The following is a 23163-nucleotide window of genomic DNA, read 5'->3' as shown; positions in this document are numbered from 1 at the left end:
AACTGGAGGAACAACAACAAAGACAGCCCAGAGCAAGTACAAAGAAGGAAATAACAAAGATCAGAGCAGAATTAAACAACATAGAGACTAAAAGCACAATTCTAAGGGTCAATGAATCCAGGAGCTGGTTCTTTGAAAAGATAAAAAAAAAAATCGACATGGCTTTAAACAGGCTCATCAAGAAAAACCAGAGAGGACCCAAATAAACACAATCAGAAATGAAAGAGGAGAAATTACAACTGATACTACAGAAATACAACGGATTGTAGGAAATTACTACGAAGAACTGTATGCCAAGAAATTTGAAAACCTAGGTGAAATGGACAAATTTTTAGAAAAATATAATCTTTCAAAACTCCATGAAAAAGAAGCAGAAAGCCTCAACAGACCAATAACAGCAGATGAAATTGAAGCAGTAATAAAAAAAAAAAAAAGCCCTGGCTGGCATAGCTCAGTGGATTGAGCGGGGACTGGGAACCAAAGTGTCCCAGGTTCAATTCCCAGCCAGGGTACATTCCTGGGTTGCAGGCCATAACCCCCAGCAACCGCACATTGATGTTTCTTTCCCTCTCTCTCTCTCTCTCTCTCTCTCTCTCTCTCTCTCTCTCTCTCCCCCCTCCCTTCCCTCTCTAAAAATAAATAAATAAAATCTTAAAAAAAATAAAAAAACTCCCAACACACAAAAGCCTTGGGCCAGATGGTTTCACAGGAGAATTCTACAAAGCATTTAAGGAAGAGCTAACACCTATCCTTCACAGACTATTCCAAAAAATCCAAAATGATGGAAGACTCCAAAACTCTTTTTATGAGGCCAGCATCATCCTAATCCCAAAATCAGACAAAGACACAACAAAAAAAGAAAACTTCAGGCCAATATCACTGATGAACATAGACACTAAAATCCTCAACCAAATTTTGGCAAACTGCATCCAACAATACATTAAAAAGATCATACACCATGACCAAGTGGGATTCATCTCAGGGATGCAAGGATGGTACAATATTTGCAAATCAGTAAATGTAATACATCACATAAACAAAAGCAAAGACAAAAATCACATGACCATATCAATAGATGCAGAAAAAGCATTTGATAAGGTACAGCACCCATTTATCATAAAAACACTCAGCAAAGTGGGAATAGAGGGAGCATTCCTCAACATAATAAAGGCCATATATTAGAGACCTACAGCCAACATCATACTCAATGAGCAAAAACTAAAATCTTTTCCACTAAGATCAGGAACAAGACAAGGTTTTTCACTTTCACCACTTCTATTCAATATAGTACTGGAAGTTTTAGCCACAGCAATCAGACAAGAAAAGGAAATAAAAGGCATCCAAATCGGAAAGGAGGAAACAAAACTATCACTGTTTGCAGATGACATGATAGTATACATAGAAAATCCTATAGACTCTGCCAAAAAATTTCTTGACCTAATAAATGAATTTTGGAAAACAGTGGAATACAAAGTCAATATCCAGAAATCAAAGGCATTTTTGTACACCAACAATGAAACAGCAGAAGCAGAAATCAAGAAAAACATCCTATTTGATATAGCAAAAAGAAAAATAAAATACCTAGGAATAAACCTAACCAAGGAGGTAAAACACCTGTATTCTGAAAACTACACATCACTGAAGAAAGAAATCAAGGAAGACACAAACAAATGGAAACATATACTGTGTTCATGGATCAGAAGAATTAACATCATCAAAATGTCCATACTACCCACAGCAATTTATAGATTCAATGCAATATTTATTGAAGTACCTATGGCATATTTCACAGACATAGATCAAACATTTCAAAAATTTATATGGAACCATAAATGACCCCAAATAGCTGCTGCAATTTTTTAGAATGTAGTACAAAGTAGGAGGGATCACAATACCTGATACCAAACTGTATTACAAGGCACTGTAATCAAAATAGCCTGGTACTGGCACAAAAACAGGCACATGGACCAATGGAACAGAACAGAGAGCACAGAAATAAACCCTAGTCTCTATGGTCAATTAATATTCGACAAAAGGGGCAGCAACATAAAATGGAGTAAAAATAGCCTCTTCAATAAATGGTGTTGGGAGAACTGGACAGCTACAAGAAAAAAAATGAAACTCGAGCACCATCTTACACCATACACAAAAATAAATTCAAGGTGGATAAAAGATTTAAATATAAGCCGTAACACCATGAAAGTTCTAGAGGAGAACATAGGATGAAAATCTCAGATATTTCATGTAGCAACATTTTTACTGACATGTCCCCTAGATCAAGGGACATAAAAGAAAGAATAAACAAATGGGATCTCATTTAAATAAAAAGCTTCTGCATGGTTAAAGAAAACAGTATTGAAATAAAAAGAGAACCAACTGTATGGGAAAACATATTTGCCAATGATACCTCAGACAAGGGTTTAATCTCCAAAATATATAAAGAACTTACATGACTCCACTCTAAGAAGACAAGTAACCTAATTAAAAAAATGAGCAAAAGACTTGAACAGACACTTCTCTGAGGACGACACACAGAGGATCTAGATACACATGAAAAGATGCTCAATATCGCTAGCTATCAGAGAGATGCAAATTAAAACTACAATGAGATAAACTTCACACGAGGCAGAATGGCCATCATAAACAAAGCAACAAACAACAACTGTTGGAGAGGCTGTGGAGGAAAGGGAACCCTAGTGCACTGTTGGTAGGATTGCAGACTGGTACAACCACTATGGAAAACAGTATGGAATTTTCTCAGAAAACTAAAAGTAGATCTGTTTTTGACCCAGCAATTGGGTCATTGCTTTTGACACTGGTAGGATTATATCCTAGGAACCCTGAAACACCAATCCAAAAGAACCTATGCACCCCAATGTTCATAGCAGCACAATTTACAATAGCCAAGTGCTGGAAACAACGTAGGTGCCCATCAGTAAATGAATGGGTCAAAACACTATGGTACATTTACACAATGGAATTCTATGCAGCAGAAAGGAAGAAGGAGCTCCTACCCTTTGGGACAGCATGGATGGAACTGGAGAGCATTATGCTAAGTGAAATAAGCCAGGTGGTAAAAGACAAATACCATATGATCTCACCTTTAACAGGAACCTAAACAACAAAAAAACAAGCAAAATATAACCAAAGACACTGAAATAGAGAACAGGCTGACCAGAGGAGCAAGGGGAAGGAATTTCAGGGAAAAAGGGGAAGAGTTTACAAGAACAAGTATAAACAACATATAGACAAAAACTAGAGGTGGTGGAAATGGGAGGGAGGTGGGGAAGGCTGCGGGGATTAGCTGGGATGGGAGTAAAAGACAGAAAACTGTACTTGAACAACAATTAAATTTTTAAAAATCTGTAAAAAAATAATAAATCAATAAACAAAAACAAGAAAAGGCACAAAGATTTTGTTTGCTTGTTTGTTTTGTTGACTAGGTTCCACTTATAGGTGAGCTCCTATGATATTTGTCTTTCACCACCTGGCTTATTTCACTTAACACAATGCTCTCCAGATCCATCCAAACTGTTGCAAAGTGTAGGAGCTCCTTCTTTCTTTCTGTTGCACAGTATTCCATTATGTAGATGTAACCAGAGACATTCAAATTAAGAACAAATTGACAGTAATCACAGGGAATGTGGGAAAGGATAATGAGGGGAAAGGGGGGAAGGGTTTTTAGGAATATTTATAAAGGACACATGGACAAAACCAACAGGGGTAGGATCAAGGGTGGGAAATAGGGATGACTGGGACAGGGGGGTGTTGGGGGCGGAAATGGAGACAACGTACTTGAACAACAACAATAAAAAAAGTTAAAAAAAGGAATAAGTGTTGGCAAGGATGAAGAGAAAGGGAAGAACCATTTTGTACTGTTGGTGGGAATATAGACTGGTAAAACCACTGGAAAGTAGTACAGTAATACCTCAAAAAATTAAAAATGGATTTGCTTTTTGAGCCTGCAATCCCACTTTTGGGAATATATCCAAAAGAACCCATAACAATAATTCAAAAGAACATAAGTGACTCTCTATTCATTGAAGCATTATTTACAATCACCAAGATATGGAAGCTGCCCAAGTGCCCATCAGTAAATGACTGGATAAAACAACTATGGGACTTTACCCAATGGAATACTACTCAGACATAAAAAAAGAAAAAAAATTACCTTTGTGACAGCATGGATGGACCTGGAGAACATTAGGCTAAGTGAAATAAGCCAGTCACAGAAAAACAAATGCCATATAATTTCACTCATATGTGGAACCTAATGAACAAACTGAACTAACAAGGATAATGGGGACAGACTCACAGATGAAGAACAGGATGACATCTAAGGGGGTGGGGAGGGTTATGGGGTGGAGGAATTGAGCAAAAAGAAAAAAGGACTCAGAGACATGGACAACAGTGTGGTGATTACTGGGGGGAGGTGTGTATAAGGGGACTAAATGGTAATGGCAAAAATGCAATAAAGATTTTGAAATAAGAAAAAAATTAGCCTGTAAAAAGTTTGGATATGCTTTATATAATAATTACATTTGAAATAATCTATCCTAAGAAAACAATATGAAAGAAGGCAAATAAGTACACATGAAGATTCAAATTTCAACATTATTAACAATAGTACAGAGGGCCCTGACTGGTGTGGTTCAGTTTGTTGGGTATTGTCCTATAAAGTGAAAAGTAGCCAGTTTGATTCCCAGTCAGAGCACATGCTAGGGCTATGGGTTCAGTCCCCAGTTGGGACACAGTTGAGGGGCAACCAATTGATGTTTCTCTCTCACGTCAATGTTTCTCTCCCTTTCTTCCTGCTTTATCCTTTCTCTAAAAATAATACATCTTTTTTAAAAATAGTACAAAGGAAGTGGAACTCAACTGCTGGTAGTTGGGCATTGGTTACATCAACTCTGCTATTATTCTCACAATCACCCATCTTTCCCACTTCGGAGGCACTGCCCCTGAAGCACCTGTCCCATCCACATGAGTCTTTAAGTTACAATTCCTCAAGCACCATGTCCCTTGCTTTGGTAACATTTATCACAATTTATAATTGTGTACTTATTTTGTCCTTTTTAAGTATATTTTTATTATAACTCAAACCTTTACTTCTTCACTTTTATTCATCCACGCAGTTATAAGCCATTCAGCCTCTCTGCACCTAAGTTTCTTTCATAGATCATAGAATAGCTACTTGGCAGTGTGGTTGAGAGGTTTAGAGGCATAGTATACTTTAATTACTAAATGCCTTGCATGAAATGTAAGTAAGTGCCCAATAAATTGTGCTTATTTTTGTTATTATTTTGTGCTCCTCTAAAACTGTATTGCCTAAAGTCAACAATGACCTAATTAGGAAATTCTATGGGTCCCTCTCTTCCTTTATTTCAGTTTCTATTACATTGGATACTATTTAACATCTTGAAATTCTTTTTTTCTCCTTTTCTAGTGTTCTTCCTACTACCTTGATTATTCCTTTTCAGACTTTTTTGCTTGCTCTCTTCCTTTGCCTACTCCTTAAATATTGGTGTTTCCCAATTTCTATAGGTTTTTAAATTTTTCTGTTGAATCATTGTTTTTATTTTTCAATTACAGTTGACATACATTATTACATTTGTTTCAGGTATACACATCAGTGATATTTTTGTGCTTAGTTTTATTTTCAGTTTCATCTATGAGGCCAGCAGTCCTCAACCTTTTTGGGGGGATGGCTTCAGGATGCTTCAAGTGCATTACACTCAAGCTCACCTCCTTCTATGTGGCCTGGTTCCTAACAGGCCTGGACCAGTATTGGTCCATGTCCCAGAGGTTGGAGACTCCCACATTAGACTATAAGCTCCATGAAGGCAAGAGTGTCTGTTTTGTTCACTGCTGCAGTCCTCAATTTACAACTTCTGACACAAAGTAAATACCAAAATTTGTTGAATAAATAAACAATATTATGCTGCCATTAAATATTTATGAAACACTGATGACATATAAAATGCCTATAATATGATATTCATAGAAAAAAACCAAAATTCACATTAGTGTTATTTCAGCTACTGAAAAATACATTAAAAACACATTGTAAGAAAAAATCTATAATATTAACTCTGGCTAGGTTCTAAAATATAAGTACTATTACTTTCTTCTTACTATTTTTCTATATTCAAATTTTTAATAGGTGACTACTATTTCTACAATAAAAAAATACACCAAACCTAGAGGAAACACACAGCAAAAGAATGGAGAGGAAAACAAAGAGGTGCAGAAAACATCAGGAGGTGAGGCTGGCCTGCAACTGTAGAGCACAGTGACAGGGCTAGGAGAGGTGGCAGGGCATTTTGTGTCCAAGATTTGTGAACAGATGAAAAAAAGAGTGATATGGTCAGTGCTATACTGTTGGAGGAGCTCTCTGATAAACTGCAGGCTGCAGGCCACATCCAGCCCACTGTCTTTGTACATGGAGCTATATTGCCATACAGCTGCACCATCCACTCACATCTTGCCTGTGGCTGCTTCCATGCTAAGTAGTTGTAACTTAGACCATCATGGACCAGAAAGCCTAAAACATTGACTCTCTGGACCTTTAAGATAAATGTCTCTGAATCCTGATCTCCATTATGTACTAGACAAAGGGGAGAAACTACAAGAAGTGAGGAGATGGTTACATGTGCCATCACTTTGTTACTGGAGGTGCTAACTAGATATTAATAAAAAGAGCAAAGGGAATTAGACATTGAGCTTAATAAACTGGGGAGCATAAGCCTGTTTGCTTCACCAGGAAACTACAGCTTCACACTCCATGGGATTGCATCATTTCCCCACCAAAAGGATTAATACCCCTCCCTTCCCCCCTCCAATACCAGATTATTGGGGGCTGCAGGGGGAGGTGCTTGATCATAGATGCCTGTCAGTCTAACTAGGGGGTGGAGCTACCAAAAAGCCCACAAAAGCTCAGAAAATTGATTGGCTATTTTAAAAATGCACCTGACTCATCCCAAACCCAAGCTAATACAATCCCAGGGGAAGAAAGAGTTCCCTCCCTCTCTCTCTCTCTCCCCCACCCCTTTTTCTCTCATGCTCATGAGCACCACTCATCCCATGCACCAATGAATCCTCTCTCCAAACCAAGTGGCCTTAGCAGCTGCATGGCCAGTGGCCTCATGGACTCTACATATGAGGTCCAGGCAGAAGCCTGAATACCTCAGCACAGCAATGAACTGCAGCCAGGAATGCAAGCTAAGCTAGCTGATGATGAGAAAAACTGGGCTGAACTAGCCTTGGCATGACACAGGATCTCTGGACATTGACCCCATTTCTGGCCCTGATTTTCCACAGCAGGATCGACAGAGATGGGACATTGAAGGGGCATCCCTTTGATGTTGCTTCAAATAAATTTTACCACCATGCCACACCCTCCATTGTGGGCCCTGAAAATAATTTTCCTCATAACACTGCAAGAAACCCACTTCCACCAGCAACAGTTTTAAAGTGACATGAAGGGTGACCACTGCAGATAGATGAGTCTTGGTAAATGTCACATGGAATAAAAGAAAAAGATTCTGAAGGGGTGAGAGGCATCATATTTCAGACAGTTACCACACTTTATATGGTTACTATTTAAAAGTGCAGCAGGAAAAATCAGCCATTGTTGGACCAGTTACCTGCAGGATCAGAATTGTAGAGACTGGCAGCTGTTGCTATGGGTCCTGGTGTGTGGATGGCACTTGCTGAAGACCTCTGACTTGCAATCAGGATCCTGCTCTTTGCAGACGGTAAACGGGACATTGCGCCCAATCCTAACTGGGGCTTAAGGAGCATGGCAGAGCGGTAGAAACTGGGAGGAACTTCATACTGTGCATAGGGAGGAGGACAAAATTCTTCTTTTCCAGGGCATTCAGTGACCTATGATAAATGAGCAGAAGCTCAGTCAATGAACCTTACATCCCAGGATGAGACGTCAGCAATGACCCCTCTGGCCGCTCTCAGTTGCCCCATCCCCGATCACTTACCTTCTCGGGGGCCCTCGTGTCTTCATATCCGAGTTGACAGTGCACCCGGATGACCTTCAGGTGCTTCCCAGTTCTGATACTACACAAATCTACATTTCACTGGGAGGAAAATAAACTCATTCTGTAAGATTTTGTAATTTATTGCTACAAAAATCACTGGGGTTTGTGCAAGTAGCCAACCTATAAATAAATAATGTCAATGAAGCAAGGGAAGAATTTGCAACTGTTCATAGAATTTTGAACGTTTCACTATTCCCAAGGAGAAAGGGCACATTTTTTAATGGTAACATGGTCATATAATAAGTAAATAAACTTTATTAATTTATGTTAAGTCTTTTCATCTAGGCTACTTAGGAAATAAAAGATGCACTGTTAATGAGTGAGAAGAGGCTATCTGAAAGAATAGAGAAGTTAATGGAAAAAAATATGTTTTTAGGCCCCTGTAATCTGTTTACATCATTAAAAACGAGAGATTGATATACCTCCTCTGTCTTCCCTAGTTAGGTGGTGCTGCCAGGAATGTCTGAGAAAGTTTCAGCAGAATGGGGGTGCTGGGGCAGAGCCTCACTGGCTGCTGAATTCACAGCAGAAGAAGAGTATCTACACATGGCTGAAGTCAGAGAGTATTTAATAAGTTAGAAAAACCATGTTTCCATTCTTTTCTAAGTTAGTAATATAACATTCCTGCTACTTTTCCCCACAGCTAACAATTTAGATGAGAATACAGCTATGGCTACCTTTCATACATGAAGTTCTGAATTCCCAAAGCCCATTCATATTATTAGTCTTTCTTCATATTAAAAATAAAAAAATGAGACAACTCAATAATGTATTTCCTCTCAGTTTAAAAAAAAATAGTACCAGAGACTATGCATTCAAAATACATCTGTTAATTAACTCTGCTCTAAAGCACCATAATTTTATGTGTCATATATATTTAGGAATCACAGCATTTAACAATATTTTTTATAAGGGCTACGACACTTTGATCCAAGATGTTGGGAGAGATGAATCCTTAAATTTGATACTCTTTTAATGTTAAAATAGATACAAAGTCCTTCTTAAACTGACATTATTGAAACAAAAGGTTAGGCCTTTAAAATTTTATCATAATCACGCTGTAGATTAGGCATGATTGCCGTTGTACACAGACTCAATTCAGGCCCACAACAAATTACATTCCCATAAAAGAACATTCCACATTTGCTCTCTGATAAACAGTTTTACCATTCTCTACTTAGTCTCTAACTACCAGTCTTTGGCTTTTATATTGTACTCATATTTCCACTATTTTTATTTCTGTATGTAAATTTTGGGGGCCATTGCATATTGTTTTTAGCAGGTGTTCACATGAGGAAATTGTAATCATTTCTAACCTACATCTGTCAAGATTTTAGTCTTGCAATATGCTGAGCTTGGTAATTACTCATTCTTTAAAACTGGATACTTTTCAGGGGTCCAAACCCACCATGTCCTCAGTGGAAAACGATCATCACAATTTCAGTAATTTCAATGCCTGTCATTTTGTTGGGCAATTTGCCTCTGGTTAAATAACAAATTCTTTACGAAGGTGAAAAATACTACTCTGATGCCTGATCTGTGCATTTTTAATACAACAGGGGAATCTACAAACAGCTTCACACTCTTTTCTTTCATCTTTATTGACAGGACACAGCAGGACTCTCTGCACAACCGTGGACACAAAGAGATCTGCCACACATGGTGGTTTTCCTCTTTCTTTAATGGAGCATTTTTAAGAGAAATAATTTTGAAAGCAAATTAAAGGACACTTGACATTTCAAACAAACCCCTAACATCAACCACAACACACAGACTGATCAGTTCTTACTGGACTGCCCCTTTTTTGTGGGCTTTATCCTGTTTTCATGAGATCCTGGGCTGGGAAGATGTGGGGTAAATGTGGAGGCTTCAGTTAGAAGTAATTGGAATGGCTACAGGGTGGGGGCTTGTGGTGGCTAACTGTATCAACTTGGCTGGGCCACCAGGCCCAGATACTTGGTCAAAGATTATTCTAGATAATACTGTGAAGGTATTTTTTTAGATGAGATCAGCATTTAAATCAAGAGGTCTTGAAAAAAAAAAGATAGTCCTCCATAATGTGTGTGGGCCTCATACAATCAGATGAAGGCCTTCAAAAAAAGTCAAACCTCCCTTAGAGACTCTGCCAGCAGACAGCTTTTGAACTTGAACTGCAGGACCACCTCTTCCCTAGGTTGCCAGCCTGGTGGTCCAACCTGCACATTGTAAACTTGCCCATCTCTACAACTGTGTGAGCCAGTCCCTTAAAGTTCTGGTAGAAAGACAGACAGACAGATATATGTATACATGCATACATACACACACCTTTGTGCATGCTGTGTTTCTCTGGAGAACCCTGCGAACAGTGTTCTTTAGAGGTAAGGTGGTACTAAGGAGCAAGAAGGAAGAACAGTCCAGATCACACACCTGCATGTGGCAGGCACACTACCTAACCTCTCTCCTCTCACCTCTGCTCACTTCTTTACACCAAAATGTAAAGACTTCCCATAATTGAGTAGTGTCCCTGAGACTTCAGGAGAGCTAAAAGCAGGAAGTAGCAAAACAAGTTGGAGGATTTTATCTTCCTGGCATGACTGGGCCCAAGATGGTCTTCCAGGCCACTTCTGGAAGCTCTAACCTCTGTGCTCTGGCCCTGTCTCCAAGGAGCACCCACTCTTGACTCCCCATCTCTACTCATGCTGTCAAACAGGCAGTGAGCTGGCAATAACAATGGCAGAGTCTGAGGCTGCTTTGGGTTTTTATTGTAAGATATTCCTGTTTTATTAAAATGATATATAACTTTTACAACTGAAAACTATTTCTGTGGCAACTGGTCAGAAACATGTTCCTTTCCTGGGGACTAGCTGAAGGCACCCTGTGAGGAGCCAGGGCACAATGGCAGGGAGGCAGCTCTCGTATGGCCCGCACCAAGCCTGATCCTGACCATGGGATGGGGACTTGCTGAGCTGCAGCAGGTCACAGAGATGGGAGCAGGGGCCAAGGGCCAGCCTATTTCCCATTTAAGATTCTCACAGAAATCACCCCATCACAACACCTGGGGAACCTTCTGCTCTATCTTGTAGCCTGAGAATGGGGCCTGGGCCTCACAGGCTCTGGTCATGGCAGAAAATGGTCCCTAGATAGAGTGGCCGGTACAGGGCAGCACTGCTGTCCCCATGTCAACAGGGTCTCTCCAAGGCCCTCTGAACTGCTAAAGCCACACAAATGTCCCTACTACCCCATCTCCTTGATATGTGGGGTGGTTTCTACAGGATTAAGTATAGAAAATATTTTGGGAGAGGAAAGTGTGTATATAGTATAGAAATTACTCTGTATTTCATGAAAAGACCTAAAGCACTACAGAAAAGAAATACACAAAGGAAAAATTAGGAAGGATTGCAGACAAAGAATTGCAGTCAATAAGTTTTTGCTAACATCCCCAAATAAAGTTTCTCTCATGGATTTTTTTTCTTTTTTGCAGAGAATGAGCTAGTATTATCTTTTTACTGGGGGGAGGAAGAGGTATCAAGTGAGTTTATTAACAATGTACAGTAAAGGGCAGGATAACCCCAACAGGTACACATTGCCTTGGCGACCAGAGAAGTCCCCAGGGGCTACAAAGAAGCCTGCCTAATGCCGAGCTCTCAGTATCACTACCTTCCAGGGTGTGCTTGTCTAAGAGATACTCAGCCGTGCCAGATTTGGAGGCTCTATCTTGCATGATTTGGTTACTTCTACAGTGGTACTTTGAGAAGAAAAACATTAATTCATTTAACCAGCTCTGGTACCCGCAGCACAGGGGAGGGTCATGTGGCTGCCTCCCAGGGACCTTAGACAAGAGCCCAGGGTCAGACCACCTGACCCTGAGCCTCAGAGGCCCAGGGAGATACATTCTTGGACATTTGAGAAAGACTCACATTAACAAAGCCAAGAGACTGACCTGTAAACCAGAGTGGCAAATTGTCCATGTTAGTCAGATGGCACTGCCTTCGGACAGACTCTAAATTCCTCTGGCCAGGGCATGCTCTCGCTGCACTTAAGACAGGACACCACACAGCCCTGTACAGGGAGGTGAGACTCTACAAAGATACTGGACCCCTCTTGGGTCAGTACCCTCTCTCTAGAGGTATGAAGGAGAAGCCTCTCCAGCAAGCACAGAGTTGGAAGACAGGAACCAGCAGTGTGATTCAGTGCTGACAGCTGGCACCATGGCAGGCCACACAGTCAATTGGTGGAGCAACTGGTCAGTGCTGGCCTCAGTCAAGATCTGCTGCTGAGAATGGATTGACCGCTTGCTCTGTGCCAGAGATGACATTTTCTGCAGTGATCAATACAGTCTGTAAAAATGTTGATGCAGTCAATCGAGCTAGAGTCCAATTTTGGACTCGATCATTCTATCTCTAGGGAGCTTTGGTTGACTTCTCTCTTGATTCAGCATATGTGAGTTTATAATTCAATTACCATTCAACATTTTTTAGCACACATTTATACCAAGCACTGTTATGAACTCTGGGGTCACAGTGGAGAACAAAAGACAGAAAAAGTCCCTACTCTTGTGGATTTCACATTCTAGTTAAGGCAGAGGAAAAAAAAAAAAAAAACAACAACTACATACATCACGGGAGATAAGTGCTAAGAAGAAAAGAACTAGAGAAAGAGGTCTCACGGAAAAGATGGCTTCTCCAATGAAATGACATTTGGAAAGAGACCTAAAGAAAGTGAAGGAGACAGTCATTCAGATATCTGGGAGAAGAGCTTTCCAAGCACAGGGAGGTGCGAAGGGCTTAAACAGCAGGGGGAGAGAGGAAGAGTGGAGGAAGCAGCGGCAGCCCAGAGGTCATGAGCCACCCTGCAGGCTCCAGCCTGTGTCTTAGTGGCCTGGGCAGACTTGAGGGGTGTTAGGGACAGGAGACACCTTAGCCAGCTTTCCTTTTAACTCATTACTCTGCCTGCCAGGAGACTTCTCAGGAGACCAGTCTTCTTCATGAGCTCTGGGAGGATGACTCGCCATAGCACCCAGGTACTGAAAGGGGGAATCGTGAGGAAACAGTGAGGCCTAGGAGAGTATTTCAGGGCCATTTTGGTCTTTGGTTGTAGGTGAGGTACTGAGGCCTCTCTACATCTGTTGCTTCATCTATACAATGGTAAAAACTGCAGTCCTAACCATCAGGAAATTATAGTAAGGATTGTTGAAGACTGACAACGATTAAATATGTTACATGGGCCCAAGGCATAGTAGGTGCTCAGCTAAATGCTAGTTGTAATTATTATTTTGACTTGAAGAGCCCAAGCTTGACACATTATTTGCTACTCACTGTGTTCTTCATATGTGCAAATATGAGATTGTCCCATAAAGGAAATAATATATCCCTCAGAGGATGAAGTTTGACTAATTTGAACAATGTAATTATTTCTGATTTCTTTTTCCATTGACCAGGCTGAGAAGAATTATTCTCACTTACTTAAACATGGAAACCAATTTAAATGCATACTTATCTAACTTCATGTATATTATATCACATGGAATTTAAATGAGTGTCCTCAGGTGGTAGATCCAACTCATTATGATCATCAAACTTTTCCAGTCAAAATGTTCATTTGTCTACATTCTCTTTCATTAAAAACATTCATTTTTGTACAAGTATATCCATCAAAATCAGCAAGGGAGAATATTCTGTTTTCACAATTAATTGAAAATACGTGACAAAGTTCAGGGTGTTCAACTTATAGATAGTATCAGATTGACATTCTCTTACCTCCTGCAAAAACTTTTCACTGATTTGACTGAAGTGGTGCCCTGGGGGTTTGATCCCAGATACCATCAGCCCAGGACTGAAGACCCGTGGCTTCTGCAAGTCTGGCCTGAACTTCTCGTAGAGGCTGGCAGCTGGTTTCAGGTCACCTCCTGCCACCTTCTCCTCTTTGGGAAGAGGTGCGTTACATGTAGGCGGAGCATAAGGAAGCCCCACTGGGACCAGCGAAGTGTCCACCTGGCCAAGGGCCTGTGGACTCCTCCTGATGTAGGTGATGATCTTGGGCCTCACATGCTTGGGCTTGGGCAAAATGATGGGCTTGGGTTCTGTCTTTTCTTCTGTTTTTTCAACCTGGTGGTTCTCCAGTCCCTTCTGTGCAGAATGTGAATCCTCAGAATGTGTGGAGACAGACTTGGGAATCACACTGGGGCAGGCGTTCTTATCAGGCACTTCCGGGGAAGTGCTCAACAACCACAAGCTGTCAGTGGGAGGTGGGGCAGCTGAAGGTAACCCCACATCTGCACCCAACACACTCAAGTCTTGAAAACTGGTACTGGGTAGTACTGGCTGGTGGGTCACATTCAGAGTTGTCTCTGGTTGTACAGGGGTTGGGATGCTGGGAAGACAATCTGTTCTTGCTGAGGAACTTTCAGTTTTAACTGAATTTCCTAGAAGGTTCCTATTTTCAGCAACACATGTAGTGACCTCTTTGTTTTCCCCTGCTTCTGAGCTGCTGCTTTGAGGGTTAAGGGGCTCGGGGACCCCAGTTTTGCTCTTCCTAACAGAAGGATCTGAAGTAAAATCTGTAGCCCTGTCCCTGCTCCCACTGCTCAGTACCCCTTTCTCCTCACTAACATCTGGGGGCCTGCTGTCAGGTGGGGCATTAGGAATAAAAACCACATGACCATCACCTGGTGAAATGCTGCTGAGTGAAGTTTCACCCAGTTTCTTAGTTGTGCTTGGTGAAATTCTGCCAGAGGGCTGATTAGCAGCAGCTCGCAAGGAAGCAGGGCCAGGTCTGGGGGTGCTCTGAAGAGAACCCTGCTCACCCATGTGGATGATGCTCGTGTCCTGCACACTCCTGCCTCCTGCCCCACCGAGTGGGTGGACGCCGCTCTGGGGCAGACCGCTGGCTGTCCTGGTGGTGGCTTCTTGCTGTGCTTCCCCACCTGGTTCCTTTATCTCTTGGAGTAACACACCGTCTTCTGTGGGACATCTCAGACACTCAGCCCGGGCTGACGTTAATTCCTGCATGGCCCAGGGTGGGACAGATTCCAGCTCCAGCCGAGGCTCCCACTTTTCCTGACCTAAGTGTGCTTCTGGCTTACTTGGGACTTCCTTGCATGTTGAAGTCAGAGCACACTGTGGATGGGCAAAACATGGGGTGCTCTCATCGCTAACTCCTGGTGCATGTCCCCATTCCAGCTGCAGTGCTAAACAGGTGGTCCCCTTGGTTTCTGAGGTAGATGGTTTAGGATGACACACAATCTTTCCCTCTGAGATGATGTCCACTGGAGGAAAAGCTCTCTCTGGGAGGTGGGTTGTCACTGTCTTCTGTGGCCCCTCACCACCCTTGGGCACATGACCCAGGGCTTCAGGGGAGTCCAGTGGGGCAGTCTGTGGAGGCTGTGGAGCCAGGCTCCCAGCACGCTCCTTCGTGAGCATGTCCACTGCAACAGCAGAGCTGCTCACCCTCTCTAAAGCATGCCTTCGCAATTCCTCATTGTCAAGGGTTTTTGCCAATTTATCCTTGGGAGTATGCCGGAGAATTTCAGTGTCCCTTGAAGTCAAAACATCTGGACTGGCCTCACCCATAGCATTCCTCCAGCCTGCCAGACTTGGTCCCTGGATACTCCACGAGGTCTGCAAGAGAGCTGTGCCTCTCTGCACTGTGTGCTCTTCATTTAATTCCCCACGAACAGTCGAAGAGAATTTAAAATCTTTCAGGCTGCTGGAGCCAGCCTGTAACACCTTCCCAATGCCCTGAAGTTGGTGAAATTCTTTATGGAGATGGGTACTATTTTCTGGCGCACGTGAATTTGCATTTCCAGTCCCGTCTGTCAGGTCACATGTCTGAGACTCATCACGAGATGGACTGACTTCCACCATGATTTGATTGGCATTTGTATCACCCAGAGATAGGAGACTCTCATTATTATTTTTCGCCCCCTTTCTGTTGTCCTGCAACTGAGTGTAACATGATTTCTTAGGAGCCAATGGGACACTCATCTTCCACTGTCAGTGGGGGCTTCTCACCATGCAGTCCTCCTGGACGGAAAGGGGCTTCCTCCAATTGCTATGGGATGAATAGGAAATTCTTCCGCAGTGTGTCGCCCCCTGATTCTGTCACACTTCGACACTGCTTTTAATCATTTTCAGGGCAGTTTTAAAACCAAACTTCATTATATAGCAGGATGATTTCTCTGGTAGGGGCCTGCTGAAAAAGTGCCAATTAGTCCATGAGACCTAGAGAGAAATAGAAATAAAATCATGTTAGATCAACAAATAGAGATTCTAAGGAGAAAAGGGCATGATCAACACAAATTTATTCATCACTTTCATACTATTATTTCACTAACTTAATCCATAAGTTTCTCAAAAACCTTTCAGATAGGGACTCGTGCTGGCCAAGTATGGGGAATACTTGAAATTTGAAATTTCAAAATGATTACTGTTAGAAATGGATGATTAACATATAAAATCTTAAATTCAAACTTAAGAAATCCACAAGTCCATACTGATACTGATTAAAAAGAGTAGAGGAGAAAAACTCTTCTTCACAGAAGACTACCAACTCATACAGGAAAAAATCATATAATTAGAAAAATCCCCATTTTGACCAAAGTCATAATTAACTGTCTTGGTGGGGGGACACCAACAGCCACCAAAACCCCTGGGTGAAAGATGTTGAGGAACAGAATATTCACACAACCTCAGATTACTTTATTTCTTACAAAAGAAAAATGTTATTTTTACAATGGAGAAAACTGGTGGCCACCTCCTTTATTAAATGATCAAATCTAACATCATCAGTAATGGAAACTGACATCAGTGTTCCAAAGTTAGGTAGTTCTCTGTGCCTCGTAGCACCCGGTCGTATTCTTGCTATAAATATTCCACCTGAATTTCACCATGAGGAAATAATCAGACAAATTCAAAACATATATATGTTTTACAAAATACCTGGCCTAACCTTGGCCCAAAATGCCAACAGATATCTCCATGCAGTGCATGATCCTCGACTGGACCTTGGATTTTTTTTTAAGTTAGTAAAGTACATTATTGGGATAATTAGAGATTAAAATATGGATTGTATATTAGGCAAAGGGTTTTTTATCAGTGTTAACATTCTTGGATATATAGTAGTATTGGGATCATCTCAGAGATAATCTTTGGTTTTGAAAGATACATGTTTTTGAACATGATATGCTTCTTAACATGACATGTTGTCTGTAACTCACTCTCAAATGATTCAGCAAAGAGAAAATGTGTGTGTGCACATATTTGTGTGAAAGAGAGAGTGTGCAGCTATAGCAAAATTAACTTGAAGATCTAGGCGGTCCACTTTACTGTGCCCACAGCTTTAGAATAGGTGTGACATTTTTTTGAAATAAAAAGTTGGAGGATTCTATTCCAACCTGCAAGGCCTGTATGATCCAGTCCTACACCTATTTCTGGCCTCCTCCTCACTAGTCACCCTCTCACTCTAAGCTATAGCCACAGTGTCATCATTCTTTACAGTACCATCTTCTTTCCTCCCTGCCTCAGGACCTTTGCACAGACTCTTCCATCCAAATGGAATGTGGACTCTTCCCCAGCCTCATCCAAGTAAATCCTCTGTATTTCTCAGTTTTCAGTAAAAAAAAAAAATACCACTTTCTCCAGAAAGCCTTCCATATCCACCAGACTAGATTAGGCCCTTCTATGATTAACTTTTATAATACCCTATAGTTTTACTTTAAAAAGAAGCTTCAGATGTGCAAGACACTTAATAAAATAGTTTTAATACTTAGCATATGCATCAGACCCTTAATATGGATGAACAAATGATTGAATGAGTTATGAAGATCAATGTTATTTCTGTCCTTATAAAGTTTAATATACAACACAGTATTTAAATTTCCATCAAAGTGGACTCACAGAGTCCACTTTGTCTCATCTGTAAACCATTTGATTCAATACTAACATTGTTTAATCACACTATCAACGTATTCTACTCAGCCATGGATGAGAGAGTTAAAAGTAACAAGGTTCCACTTCATCCCTAACTGCTCAAATGGGGATTCAAAGTCAATAGTCTTCCACACCTTCCTCCTCATTTCTGCAAACATATGTGAGCTCAGACATGTGCGCATGTGTACATGTACACTATATATGTTATAATATATATGTTATAAAACAAAATAATAAAATGAACAAAAAACACAAAGGACAGAAAAGTCACCAATACCTTGCAGCTACCTCCATGCTCCTCTCCATCCCTCTTCCTCCTTCCCAACTTAATTTTCTGCTTGACAACCTGCCACAGGCATCCCTAAATGCTCAGCTGATAGAGTTCTCTTTTCATTTCTTTTCTTTTGCATATAAACATAAGAATGTACTTTTCACATAAATGAGATCATTTCCCATAAGTGGGTTTCTTGTCAGAAATCAAAAAGGAGAGAAAGCTCACACAAAACAGGAAGAGCAAATTTAAATTCAATTTCTTTTTATTTGACCCTTCTCCCCCTCTGCCCAAGACACATTAGCATCCTGATCTAGGTCATTCCCAAGTTCACAAAACCCTGTCCACATACACACAGCTGCACACATGTGCACATGTTTTGCTGCCTCACTGCTCTTCTGTTCTTCCCATGTTGCACTCACGACCCTGATCCTATTGAGGCCCATCATCCCTGTCACCCTTATTTTCTTTTCCTTCCATATCTCCTTTCAGGCCTGACTTCAGCAAGCCAGTGGTACCCCAGGCCCAGGCCTGACCCCAATATCAAGCCTAACCAAGGTGCTGTTATTCTGATCCCAGCCTTGGTTTCTCGACCACAGAGCAGATTCTCAAGAAACCCCCTTTCTGTATTCAGATTCTTTCCTTATTCAATTTAAAAATGTTCTTCTTGAAGATACACATGTCCTTTAGGTACAAACACAAAAAGGCAAATCAATAAGCAGCAGTTTAAAAATCACTGTGCAACCTGGGTTGGAAAACAGGTGTCCCAGAAAGTCAGGGACAGCAAGCAATTCCACAGACATGGGCCATTTACAGAAAGGGGCATCTCTAACTCTCTGGGGGCAGAATTAGAAGCACAAAACTAAAAACCCTCTTTGGCTGGAATTGTCAAGGCTGAGAGAGAGAAATAAATGAATTCTTCTCAGAAGTCATGAGCAAAACTACATACACCACGCGATCTAAGAGAGTGACCTCTACATGGGCATATAAATCACCCTGTTAATGCCATATCATCAAATAAAATGCCAAGTACTGTATGAGTTATTCCTAAAGTACACTAACTCAACCCTAGAAATTGGTAATGGGATTTTAGCACCCACAGGTAGGACCATAACAAATATACTCCTTGAACTTCCTTTTGCTGCTCTAGGACTATTGTTCTATCTTATTCATTTTTCATTTGAAATATATGCAGCCCATTCTGTTTCCATACTATCTTCACAGAGGTAAGTGCACCCTCCATATTATCATTCATGTCACTAATACCAAAGCCATCAGCAAAGGACAAGAGAAGAAGTGGCTGCATCTGGTGGCAGGGAGAAGTAATTCCATGATGCTCCTCATTTGTTTATCAGCATCCTTTGGGAAAGTTCACACAGGCACTCCTCCATCCATGGGGCCCTACAGCCACTGCACATTTCCCATCTTGCCCATAGGAATGTAATAAGAAAAGGAACTTTGAGTAATAGCTGAGATATGGAAGCAACCTAGATATCCATTCATAGATGAATGAATAATGAAGATGTAGAATATTATGTACATATGTATTATTCATTCATCTATTGATGACATCTAGGTTGCTTCCATATCTTGGCTATTAGTCAAGGTTTCTTTTATAATAGAGATAGGTAGATAGATAGATAGATAGATAGATAACAATGGAATATTCTTCAACAATAAAAAAGAATGAAATTTTGACATTTGCAACAACATGAATGGACCTAGAGGGTATTATGTGAAGTGAAATAAGTCAGACAGAGAAAGACAAGTACCATATGATCTTTTCATATGTGGAATCTGAAAATAAACAAACAAAACAGAAACAGACCCTTAGATTTAAAGAACAAGATGATAATTGTCAAAGGGGGAGGTGTGGAGGGATAGGAATAAAAATTTAAAATATAAAAATAATTGAAAAACTGGGGAAAAAATTTTGTCAAACATGTTGCTGAAAAAATTATATCACCTCTCATCAAAAATAGAAAGAGAGAAAATGAAAATGAAGAAGGAAAAGAAAATGAGGCTGATCTACTATGACATGTGCTACATACTACCCACCATTCTCTGAAGAGAATGTTTATTTTTTTCAGGACTCAAAACTCACCAATCACAAGTGCTTTTTGAAATCCAGTGTGTGCTCCACATCAGGCTCACTGGCATGTAGTTGGAGTGCTGCCCCCTCTCCTTGCTAATAAACAAAATCGTCTTTGCCCACCTTTACCTTTAATGATCATGCATGTCTTTAGCTCTCCCCAGCTCACAATCTCTGGTGATGGTTTGACCATCTCATCTAAAACTTTTTGGATGAATGCATAAACATTTCTGAACCATTAAGTGGACTGATAGCATCTACACTCAGACACAATCTCTTCATCTATCTTGCACTACAGTTTCCTGTTACCATGTCTGTTCTGTCCAGTACAGCATGAAAGGCATTCTCAGATAAAGAGGAACTCGGCAGGTCTACCACCCTCACGCCATCCACTAACATGACTGTGAGTGACCCAGGCTGAGTGACAGGTGGAAACCCAACTTCTCAGCTTGACATTCAAGGTCCAATGAACACTGGGTCCATATATGTTTCCAGACTTAATCCCCTTGATTCTTCTACTTAAAATACATCTCCCTACCCAATAGGGAGCTCTACCTTCTGAGCTCAAAGGCCAACTCCTCCACGAAGACTTTCCTAAATTTTCTCCTCCCTATCTGCCCTGATGTAGAAGGAGCTGGATATTGTCTCTTCATATCCGAATCCCCAAGTCTTTCCTTTGGCACTGTCATACTATGTTTTTTAATTATAGTGATGCACATATTTTATTATAGTTAAGAGTTTCTTTTTATTACAGATACATGTGTCCTACTTTTATTATAGTTACATGTGTCTTATTTCCTTTATTAAGCCACGTGCTCACTAGGCTGGAGGGTAATAGAGCAGATATTTCTGTTTCCCACACGGTGTCTGGGACAGCAGTCTGCACATAGTAGGCACTCAGGATGAAGCCATTTCCTCGCAACCAGAGATCAAAATGGCAAATGTAGATGCCATTTCAATACAGCATAAGCCATATTTCTTTTTCAGTCTTCTCAGATGCAGATTATTAAGCCACCCTTCCCAAATGCATAACTGGTGAGGCACCTTCTCCCCTCAGCCCAGGACAGCTGCCCCAGAATGTCCAGGGAAAATGACATGGAAAAATACATTCTGATAATCATTGTTTGATTTACATGTGTCATGATATTTATTTAATTTATTTAGAAAATGAACAAACAAAAGAAAGTTTGGGGGATGAATTTTTATGTTACTAAAACAGGGCACGGGTTTTAAAAATTGAAAAATACTGTTGTACAGCCTTCTGCCAGGTCCACTAAGTAATGCTTTAGTATTTGGGGGTTTCCATATAAATATTCCAGCCCTGTGCCCTTTAATGAAAATGCAATCCCACCCAATTTAAAAAATTTATTTATCAAAGAAGCTCCAGTGGCAGCTCCTACCATGCAACAAAGTATCCTTTAGAAGAACTTTGGATACAGAAAAATGCATAGAATATGAGCCCAATATTTAATAATAAGTATATTGCAAAAAAGTCAAAATCCCAACTTTCAAAATCCCAACTTTCAAGAAAAAAGATGCTTTTTTTTTCTGGGCATATATTTGGGGTCTATAATGTTCTGCTACATTTAATAGGACAATTTTATATTAAATTACTTGCAAATATTTACATACAAGTCAATGCATTCACATGCTTTAGAAAGTTTCATAGCAACCATTCCTGTTTTCTGCCATTGTAATTACTTAGGAATAGCCAGGTTATTGGTCCTATTTCACAATGCTGTATAAGTTATTCTCAGAAGGTCCAATTAAAAGTAACCTAAAGTGTAGTGCACTGCAGACTAAATGAACTTCATGAGTTCAGCTTCACCACAACATGAGTAAAAACTGACTTGTAGTTGGGGGATGGTATATACATGTCAGGGGGCACAGTAGCTATCTATGGTGCTCAATTCTGTGAAAGCACACCAGATAATATAAAAATGTAACAGCTCTCTGGGTCTTGCTTTACTTTCCTCACCCATGCACAGACATGGGTATGTCACATTTTATTCTATTATATAAAACAGTGCTGTGTTCAGAAAGAAGGTTGGGGGCAGGTGTAGCAGAGGTTATTTTACCTTGAAAAGTGAAGAAGAGTATGGACATAAATGAAATGCTGCTATTTCCCCATTATAGAGGGCCAAGAAAAAAGGTAACTTAATTTTTCATAGGATAGACCAACCTGACATTTAAGCAAAATACTACATTACTTAATATTTAAAATCTCAGCAATAAAAAAAGTGTTGTATGCTTCTCCAAAAGAAGCCTCATTCACCTTTGCCAACAAAAAGCATTTGTTTTCTCCTTTAAAGAACAAATCCTTCCTTCCATGATGAAATTTCACACTGAAAATACAGGGTATTAATTGCCTGCCTTTTATACTTAATATTGATTTTGTTTTGTTTCTTTCTTCAATTTTTTTCAAATTGACAATATAAAAGAAATGGATCCTCACTGCATAAAAAAGGTAAAAATATCAAAGTCTCCTACTCCCACCTGAAGAAATAGAGTTTGATGTGTAATATCTCACATTTTTTACAATCAGGGGATGGCTTTCAATAACACCAAGTTCTCCATTTGCATGTCATTGATACCTCGTCACATAAATACATGCAATAAATAATTTATAATTTTTAATGTCACTTTTACCATAATTTACCCATCAGTCCCTTTCCTGCCTGAGAACTGCTGAGTGCCTATCTGTACTTCATATTTCTTTAAGCTATGTTCCTAAAGCTAGACTCACTGTTCAAACAGGTATGCATATCTGCAGTTTTACACAGAACACTAAGCTCCCTGCGGGGTATTTTTTGTTGTTGTTTATAGATGCATCTCCTCTGC

General features: G+C 40.4%; 1 protein-coding gene across 1 annotated transcript in view; it reads right to left on the bottom strand.

Moving 5' to 3' along the window:
* Positions 1 to 23163, bottom strand: part of MTUS2 (microtubule associated scaffold protein 2) — a 596801-nt gene that overhangs the window by 395227 nt on the left and 178411 nt on the right. Inside the window, exons 3-4 of the mRNA XM_028505192.2 lie at positions 13790 to 16252; positions 7647 to 7887 (exon numbers count right to left, since the gene is read on the bottom strand). Of these exons, the coding sequence (XP_028360993.1) occupies positions 7647 to 7887; positions 13790 to 16015 (2467 nt within the window). The 5' untranslated portion in view covers positions 16016 to 16252. The remainder of the gene's footprint in view (positions 1 to 7646; positions 7888 to 13789; positions 16253 to 23163) is intronic.

This window comes from Phyllostomus discolor, chromosome 2, assembly GCF_004126475.2.
Source record: "Phyllostomus discolor isolate MPI-MPIP mPhyDis1 chromosome 2, mPhyDis1.pri.v3, whole genome shotgun sequence".
Lineage (NCBI taxonomy): Eukaryota > Metazoa > Chordata > Mammalia > Chiroptera > Phyllostomidae > Phyllostomus > Phyllostomus discolor.
Note: the sequence above shows the minus strand (reverse complement) of the source record. Positions and strands in the feature narration are given on the sequence as shown.